The sequence below is a fragment of the Lepidochelys kempii genome, chromosome 24 (assembly GCF_965140265.1).
Source record: "Lepidochelys kempii isolate rLepKem1 chromosome 24, rLepKem1.hap2, whole genome shotgun sequence".
In the NCBI taxonomy this organism is placed as follows: domain Eukaryota; kingdom Metazoa; phylum Chordata; order Testudines; family Cheloniidae; genus Lepidochelys; species Lepidochelys kempii.
The window spans coordinates 16,044,030-16,053,570 of NC_133279.1; the positions used below are offsets into that span (position 1 = coordinate 16,044,030).

General features: G+C 56.9%; 1 protein-coding gene across 1 annotated transcript; it reads left to right on the forward strand.

Annotated features, from left to right (window-relative positions):
- Positions 1-6,562: 6,562 nt before the first annotated feature.
- On the forward strand, positions 6,563-7,660 carry LOC140902856 (probable G-protein coupled receptor 33). Its single transcript, XM_073323428.1, has one exon. It carries the CDS (start codon positions 6,566-6,568, stop codon positions 7,658-7,660), a length of 1,095 nt encoding a protein of 364 aa, XP_073179529.1. The 5' UTR covers positions 6,563-6,565.
- The last annotated feature ends 1,881 nt before the right edge of the window (positions 7,661-9,541 follow it).

The window sequence follows — 9,541 nt, forward strand, 5'->3', positions numbered from 1 at the left end:
GGGCTGACTGCCCCCCCACCTCGCCCCCTACAGAACCCCCCCTCCCGGCGACCAGGGGCTGACTGCCCCCCCACCACACCCCCTGCACCATCTCCCCCCAGCCCCCGCCGCTCAGGGACTGACTGCCCCCCGCCCCACCTCGCCCCCTGCGGCATCCTCGTCGTCCCCCCCCGCCGCTCAGGGACTGACTGCCCCCACCTCGCCCCCTGCGGAACCCCCCCCCCCCGGAGAGCAGGGGCTGACTGCCCCCCTCGCCCCACCAGGCCCCCTGCAGCATCGCCCCCCCCCCACCTCGCCCCCTGCGGCACCCCCCGGAGACCAGGGGCTGACTGCCCCCCTCGCCCCACCAGGCCCCCTGCAGCATCGCCCCCCCCCACCTCGCCCCCTGCGGCACCCCCCGGAGACCAGGGGCTGACTGCCAGGGGAGCATATTGATTGTTCTTTCTCTGCCTACGCGGGGGCTGGCGATGCTAATTACCTGGGGTTTAACTCCGCCTCCTAACCCCGCTCCTGAGCCGGGAGGCCAGGGGGATGGGCAGAGGATCCTCAAGAGGGGCAACTTCCACACACTGATGAGGGGTGAATGTTTCCCAGGAGGATGCAGGCTGGAAGATTTTAGCTGTCCTGTTTACTAGGTGTATTACAGTAGCCCTGCCAACGCGATTGGGCCCTGTGGTGCTGGGGCCCCATTGGGCCAGAGACAGACCCTGCCCCAGCTGAGATCGGGCCCCCTATGTAGGACGCTGCTCAGACAGAGCGAGAGCCAGCCCTCAAATAGAAAGAGGCAGGAGTATGCTCCCTGCTTTATGGGTGGGGAAACTGAGGCACAGAGTGATGCTGTGATCTGCCAAGGTCACACAAAAAGTCTGTGGAGGAGACAGCAGTAGAACCCAGGAGTCCTGGCTCCCAGACCCCACTCCCTTCCCGTGGTCAGGAATAGAACCCAGGAGTCCTGGCTCCTAAACCCCACTCCTCTCCCCTTCCCGGGCTGGGATAAAATCCATGAGCCCTGGCTCCTAGACCCCCTGTTCTAACCACTAGACCCCACTCCCCTTCCCGAGCTGGGGATAGAACTCAGGCGTCCTGGCTCCCAGCCCCCCCTGCTCTAAGCCTTAGACCCCACGCCCCTCCCAGCAGCTGCAGTGGGTCAGGGAGTCCAATTTTGTGACCGTTAATAACATTTGTTACCATGGCAACAAGGCTAATGCTGGAGGCAGGGTAATCAGATGTCCTGCCGTAGGGGGAAGTCGGTTACCCATACTGGGGTGGGGGGCAGGGAGCTAGGACTCCTGGGTTCTATCCTGGCTTGGCCGCAGAGTGGGCTCTAGTAGACTAGAGCAGGGGAGGGCTGGGAGTCAGGATACCTGGGGTCATTCCCCAGCTCTGGGAACGGGGCGGAGGGTAGTGGTTAGAGCTAAGGAGAAGTGAGGATTCTTATTTCACCTACATGTTCATGGTAAGTCCCTTGGTGAAGGACTTTATGGAACTGCTACCACTTCCCTTTCTAGTTTAACTGTCCCAGTAATTCTCGGCTCTCCCCGGCGGGTCTGTTACCCAGACCCCAGCCTTGGGGCTGGGACCCTGCGACCCCCAACAGGACCCCAACGCTCCTGGGAAAACAGCCCCCCAACCACAGGGTACACAACAGCACTGGGAACTGGGAGGGGAGTGGGGTCTAGTGGTTAGAGCAGGCAGGCGGGCGGGCTGGGGGCCAGGACTCCTGGGTTCTAGCCCCAGTTCTGTGCAGCAGTTCCTCCAGCTTTTGTTCCCCTAACAGCCATGGTGCGTGTTCAGCTTCCCTGCTCCAGTTTTCGGCCCTGACTATTTCTCTGACCCAGATGAGAAATGGGCCTCAGCAGGTGGCCCGGCAGCTCCCGGCATCCTGGCACCGGGGGGGCTCAGTCACCAGGCAGGACTGAACCCAGCCTCCCCCTCCTAGAGCTGAGGAACTGGAGGCACAGAAAAGGGAAGCAATTGCTGCAGGTCACCCAAGGAGCCCCAAAGGGAACCCAGGAGTCCTGATGCCTAGCTCCCCCTTGCTCCAACCACTAGACCCCACTCCCTCCCCAAAGCTGTGGACAGAATGCAGGAGTCCTGGCTCCCCGTGACTGTAACCACTAGCCCCCACTCCTCTCTCAGGGATAGAACCCAGGAGTCCTGGCTCCCAGCCCCCAATCCTCTAACCCACTAGCCCCCACTCCCCTCTCAGAGCCAGGGATAGAACCCAGGCGTCCTGACTTCCAGCCCGCCCCCAGCTCAGATCCATTCTGTCTCCCGTTGCGGCACTCAATTCAATTACGTTTATTACCCACAAACAGCAAATATAAACAACCAGGAATAATTGGGAGCATCGCTGTGCTGGTTTCATCTTGACTGGAAGCCCTGGGGTGATTGACTTGGAGAGGGGGGAGTCATGGGGTTGGGGTGGGGGGGGTTGTGAGGTGCGGGAGTGCCCCCCCCACACACACGGCCAGGTTATACCTCTCAGACCCCAGGCTCAGGTACCCCTGCAGGAATAGCAGGGGGCTGTGGGTCAGGAGTGAGGGGCACCGGCAGAGCTGGGGGGAGGGGGGAGCCCAGGGCTGGGCTGGCAGGGGGCTACAGGTCGGGAGTGAGGGGCACCGGCAGAGCTGGGTGGGGGAGCCCAGGGCTGGGCTAGCCGGGGGCTGCGGGGCAGGAGTGGGGGGCATTACGCGGTGTGACTGCCAGAACCAAACCTATTGCCTCTCACTGGCCCTGTTTAAAGGACACTCCCACCCCCAGCCCCAGAGCCAAGGCCAGCTGTTTCCTAGCCCCAGCCCTGCTCCTGCCAGCCCCTTAGCTCACTTTCAGTTTCAAGTTAAAGTGAATGGGGAACCTGGACTCCGGTTCCTCACATCTTCCCAGGCCTTGCTTGGGGCCGCAGCTGCAGAGCTGGGTCAGGCAGGGACAGATCCAAGGGCCCTGATCTCCCACCGCCTGGCTGGAGGTGAGTCCGGCCGGCAGGTTCCTGGGTGGGTGGTAGGAAGGCTCGAAGCCTGGCAAGAGACAGGCGGACTGGGTTGGGTGGCGGGGGGACAGGGAGGCAAAGAAAAGGCGGGTGCAGGGGTGGGCGTGAAAACCGCCACCCATGTCTCATGGCTCCAAGAAGGCTGATTCCCCGCATCTCCCGGCTGGGAAGGACCCAGGAATCCTGGGGCACCAACGGCCCATGAGCTCCCCCAGCGATGCTGTGGCTAAGAGGGCGAGCACACTCCTCAGCTGGAGAAGCTGGTGAATAGCGAGTGGGAGCCAGGAGGTGGGGTCCTCTCTGGATACAGCATGGGGGAACACTATGACTGGAGACTGCGCCCAGCTCTGGGGGGCCACACATCAAACAGGCAGTCAGGAAATCATGGAGGGCTCAGAGAAGAGCAACGGGGACAATCCGAGGGCTGGAAAACCTGTCTGAGAGCAGAGACTGAAGGAGTTCGATCTGTGGAGTTTGTCCCAGAGACGGCTCAGAGGGGACTAGATCCCGGTCTGTCAGCTTCTCCCTGGGGAGAAGATTTCAGGGAGTAGAGGGCTGGTTAGCCCAGCTGGGCCAGGCAGAGCGAGAGTCGATGGCTGGGGTGTGAGGCCAGACGAATCAAGACTGGAAATAAGGGGCAGATTTTCCCCAGAGTGGGGAACAGTTCCTTGGAGCGACTGTCCCAGGGACAGGGCAGATTCTCCATCCTTGTGCTTTCCATCGAGAGCAGGTGTCTCTTGCGGCAAGCTCAACCATCAGACATGGGCTGGATGGAGGAGTCCCTGGTTCTCTGGCCTCAGCTACGCAAGAGGTCAGATGGGATGATCAGAACAGGAATAGAACCCAAAAGTCCGGACTCCCAGCCTCATGCCCCCCCAATCAAATCCATGACCCAAGCAGGAAGGGCCAGGGGGTGTGATTGACATGTGGCAAATCTGACACCAATCAAATCCAATTTCGAGACCATCGACCTGTGGAACACCTTGCCGCTGGATGCTGCCATGGCCCATTGCTCAGCCAAAGGAAAGGATGTTGTGTCAGACGACAGGGAATGCCTGGAATTAAAGCGGTGGCCTGGGGGGACTCTGTGCCACAGGAAACTCATTGCCAGTCACAGCGCAGAAGAAAGCAAGAGGTGTTCCTATGAGGCCAGCTGCGTGTCTGTCAGAGGTCAGGGAAGTCACAGGTTCCATGACTTTCCGTGACCTCCGTCACTTCTGCAGCCACAGGTGCTGGCTCAGGGGCTGCCCGGGCCAGACAACCCCTGGGCCAGCAGCAGCAGCAGCTTGGGTATGGGAGGGGGCTCAGGGCTGGGGCAGGCAGTTGGGGTGCAGGGTAGTGCTTACCTGGTGGGGGGCCTCCCCCCGGCATGTCCCTGCAGCTCCTAGGCAGAGAGGCCAGGGAGCTCAGTGGACTGCCAGCCCCGCCAACCCCACCCCCCAGCGCTAGTGGGGGTCCTGGGCCACTCCCGAGCACCTGCTGCACCCCCCCCCCCCCCCGAGCACCCTAAGCCCAAGGTTTAGTCAGGGGTATATAGTAAGTCATGGACAGGCCCTGAATTTTTGTTTACTGCCTGTGACCTGTCCATGACTTTTACTATATACCCCTGACTAAACCTTGGGCCTTACCTATGAGTAATGAGGACAAGCGGAGCCTTTAGAGCCAGGAGTTAAAACTCGGAGCAAGATGCTTGGAAAGGGGTTAGACCTACCTGCTTAGACCAGGAACCAACCCCGAGGCATTAGGGGCTGGCAGAGAATTTCTCCCACAGGGAGATTATTCCATCCTCATCCACTAGGGGGTGTCTTGCACCTTCCTCGGAAGCAGCTGGGCTTTGCTAGAGACAGGACGCCGGGGTAGATGGGCCCGTTGAGCAGTTTTTCTGTCCTTGGGCATTCCAGCTTTAGCCACTGGACCCCATCCCCCGAGGCAGGAATAGAACCCAGGGGTCCTGATTCCCAGCTACCCCTGCTCTAGCCACTAGATCCCATCCCCTAAGGCAGGAATAGAACCCAGGGGTCCTGAGTCCCAGCCCTTAAGAAGGCCCAAGGCTGCCAGGTGGAAAGCCCCTTCCAGGCACAGAAGCACGGCACTTTCTCCTGCTGGGTTAGGAGTGTGTATTTGTGAAACCACTTCAGCTTTTGAGGTTTTCTGCATCAGCCAGACGGCAGTTCCCCTTCCCGTTGCCTGCCCCTAGCCTCCCGAGCCTCACGTGCGCCAGTTACACTCAGATCTGTGCCGGGGATCTGGCTGGCCAGATGTCACATGCATTTATCCCCAGCGAGAAGAGAACCCAGTGGAGAGGGCTCTGACCTGAGGGCAAAGTTGCTCTGAACTCTCAGCCTCCTGCTGGCTGCTAATTCATAAATCCGTCTGTCTGGAAGCCAGACGGGCCCCTAGATCATTCCAGTCTCGTCTCCGGCACAGCCCAGGCTAGGGGTTCTCAATTAGTCCCCCCATACTGAGCCCAATCACTCTCATTTGCCAAGAGCATCTTCCGGAAAAGCCACCAGGTGTTTGTCCAGCTGTTCTTAAAACCCTCCAGTGATGGGGATCCCAAAACCACCCCTGGAAGCCAATTCCAGAGCTTCTCCCCCATGAGAATTAGAAAGTGTTTCCTAACATCTGACCTAAAATGTACAAACTTTTAAATTTGGGGGGTAAAAGTGTTGAGTTTGCAGTTTAAAAAGAATCGTTTTTTAAAAAACCTTGAACTTGTTCTGTTTTTAACCAAACAGCCAGCCTGGCAAGTGGATTTTTTAAAACATAAAAATCACTGTTTTTTTCCCCCGAAAACCAGTTTTCAATAATCGAAGCTTGTGCTAAAAGCTGTTTTCTGTAAACTCAAGACGTTTATGAAGCCTCCGAATGGTTTTCATCAAAACTGACGGTTTGAATCAAACCGCAAATACAGTTATTGGAACCTGATTGGGTTTTTTTCCCTTACCAAAAATCCATTTTCAAAACCCGAGATTTGGGCTTAAAAGAGTTTATAAAAACTGAACATTTGACTCAAACTCCACGTTTTTTCTTACCAGAACTGCCATTTTTTATCCATCCCCCAAAACATTTACTGAAACTCCCAAATTTTGACCCCAGTTAGTTTCTGAAACCTGAAAAAATCCAGTTTCCACTTTTTCCATTAACAACAACAACAAAAATTGCATTAAATTTTTGAAAAGGAACCTGACCTGGTTTGCAATTCCTGGTGATAAATGGCTGACATGTCCAACTGGCTCCATCCATTTCCCTATTACGCCAGGGTCCTTGTTCCCACTTAGGAAGGAAAGGGCCGTACAAGGGTGCTGATACTGCAGAAATCCTGGGCACAGAACGCTCAGTGCAAGGGGTGGCCCGTAGCTCTGTCTTGTAGCAGTGAGTTCCACTGGCCATTTCCCAGTTGCTCTGAGAATACCCAGCCTGGATAGTCTGGAGGACCAGAGGGTGCCCAGAGAGGTCCTCTCCAATGGTACGTTCCTAACTCTCTGGTATTTCTCCCTTCCTTGTCGTCCACTCTCCCTTTTACCCTAGTCTGTCATCCCTTCTAACCCCTCTTCTGTCTCTCCCCAGGGCACCATGGACCGAGGCAACACGACTCTCCAACCAACCGCTGGGGCAAATTCCAGCCAGATCCCAGCAGCTGTGATCGCCTCTCACCTCACCGCAGCCGTGTTGCTCTTCATCACCTTCCTGGTGGGTGTGGTGGGGAATGGGCTGTATCTGTGGGTGCTGGGGCTGAAGATGAGGATGACAGTGACCACGCTCTTGTTCCTGCACCTGGTCTCCTGCTACCTTCTTTTCACCCTGCTGATCCCCTTTTTTGCTGTCTATGTCCTCCTGGATTTCCGCTGGGTATTTGGCACGGCCATGTGCAAACTCCTGAATGCCTGCATCTCTCTGGGCATGTTCACTTCGGTCTTCCTTCTCACCCTCATCAGCCTGGACCGCTACATCCTCACTCACCACCCCATCTGGTGCCGGCATCACCGCACCGTGCCCCAGGTCAGGAAGCTGGTTGTGGGCGTGTGGCTGGTCTCCTTAGCTCTCAGTGCTCCCTACCTGGCTTTCCGGGAGACCCGCATGTTGGACGGGGGCAGAATCATCTGCATCAACAATTACAACTTCTCCAGAGACTGGAATGGAGTCGAGATGCAGGACCTGGGCAGACGGGTCCGCCTGGCCGTCTTCATGGTCCGGTTCCTTCTGGGCTTCCTGCTGCCCTTCTGCACCATCGCGGGATGCTATGGCTGCGTGGGGCTGGAGATGAAGGAGAAGGGGCTGGTGCGGAGCAGGAAGCCCTTCAAAGTCATGGGGGCCGCGGTGGTTTCCTTCTTCCTCAGCTGGCTGCCTTACCATCTCTATCATGGCCTGAAGTTCTTCAAAGACGGGTGGGAGCTGGACAGCATCCTTGTCATTTACACTCTCACCTCCTGCTTCAACGCCTGCTTCACCCCTGTCCTCTACCTCTTCGTCGGGCGGCGGTTCCAGCAGGTGCTCAAGACATCTCTGCTTGCTCTGCTTCGGGAGACTTTTGCTGACGACCTCAGTGGCAACGGCGCTATCTCCCATGAGAGCTCCGGGGTAGCAGCTGGCAAATGGGAGCTGCCTGACCAAGTTACGGGGCCTCTGGATTCAGGGTCAGGGAGCTTAGAACCCAGGGTTCTAGATTAATTGATGGAGAGGTTAATGGCCTCTAGCTCTCCTGGCATCAGAAAGTCTGGTGTGATGTGGCAGGTTCTAGAATAACGGTATGTTCTAAAATGTCACGGGTTCCAGATTTCTTGATGCTTTAACAAAAATCCAAAAGGTTCTTGACTGAGTCAAGAACATCATGGGTTCTCGATCATCCCCCTTCAAGCCCCTGGTGTGATTTTGCATGTTCTAAATTCTCAGTGTGTTCTATAACAGAGTGGGTTCTAGATATCTCCTCCTTTAAACTCCTGATATAGCCCTGTATGCTCTAGCTTCCTGTTTTGCCATATAGCTTCATGAGTTCCTGACCTATTTTAGCTCATCTAAAAACCACAGTTTCTCTGTATGTTCTAGTTTTATGATTGGTCTAATGGGTTCTAGGTCACTCATGCTTTAAAACCCAGATGTTATCTAATTGGTTATGGATTCCTGACCGTTTCTTAGAAGTGTGCTGTGACGAAGTCGGACTGTTCTTAATCTTTCCTCTGAATAGTGTGGGGGTGCCTAAGTTTCCCCTATGCAGTTCTTAAGTCTCTAGGTGGTGGGGTAAGGGTGTATGATCATTATAGAGCCCTAGAGGCAGGTGTGTGCAGGAGTCTGGACACAGACAATGGCCGACACCCTGTTTCCTGGCCACTGATGGCCTGGGCCCTTCCCCCCTGCAAGGTGAGAGCTAAAGGATTGGAGAACAAAGGAATCAGGTGCCCTCCTGGCCCGGGAAAGGGACAAAGCCCAGAGGAGGAGGGGCTGGAAGGAGTTTCAGTTTGGGGCTGGCTGGGACATGGAGTGAAGGACAGACGTGATTGTCTGGCTCACTGCCCCCCAAAATGGACCCAGCTGAGGGGTCCGGTTCTCTGCACCTACAAGCTCTGTTTTAGACCATGTTCCTGTTGTCTAATAAACCTCTGTTTTACTGGCTGGCTGAGAGTCACGTCTGACTGTGGAGTTGAGGGGCAGGACCCTCTGGCTTCCCCAGGACCCCGCCTGGGCGGACTCGCTGTGGGAAGCGCACGGAGGGGCAGAGGATGCTGAATGCTCCGAGGTCAGACCCAGGAAGGTGGAAGTTGTGTGAGCTCTGTGTCCTGCAGACAGGCTGCTCCCAGAAAGGAGACTTCCCCAGAGTCCTGACTGGCTTTGTAGGGAGCCATTCTAGAGCATCGCCCGGGGACCCCGTGACAACTGGTGGCAGGGGTGGGATGTACTGCACCCCGCGGATGGCACTTCCTGCAGTAAGTGACGGGGGAGCAGTAAAACGAAGGGGGATTGACGAGGACCAGGCGTGCTGAAGGTTCAGAGAGGAGCGGTTTCGGGGGGTGGTTGACGCCTGGGAGTGTGTGACCAGTGAGAAGGACTGTGCAGTAATGGGGTCCCCCTGGGGACGGCGGTGAGCTGTCTCAGGGGCGGAGGAGCCTGCAGCTAGACCCTGGCAAAGAGGTGGTGACCTGGAGAAGGGCTGGCAGACTAGGGGTTCTCCCTGAATGCGTGGGGAGCTGTGAGCACACAGGCCTGTGAGTCCACAACAACTTGGGAAGAGCGGAGTGAGGGCCTGTCACTGTCTCCTGAAGAAGGACATTGTAACCCTGTGCAGAAAGAGAGGGTTGCGCATTGGGAAGTTCACCAAGGCACAGTTCATCGTGCAGCTGGAGGAGGATGACGGCTCTAAGGAACAGATTCCTGACCCCAAATGGGGCTACAGCAGGATCTGGGAGCAGCTGGAGTAGTAGCCAGGCATCCCCAAGACTCCTGTCCCCAACCAGATGAGGGTCTTCACGATCGGGTTCCCCATCGGGGGATCGGAGATGGACGGGATTGGAGCTGAGTCCAAGAGAGCAAGAGGACTGTGAGAGACAGCGAGAGCCC

Bases quoted from the DNA above. Each gene is read 5' to 3' on its own strand.
- LOC140902856 (XM_073323428.1), top strand. From the start codon at position 6,566: ATGGACCGAGGCAACACGACTCTCCAACCAACCGCTGGGGCAAATTCC.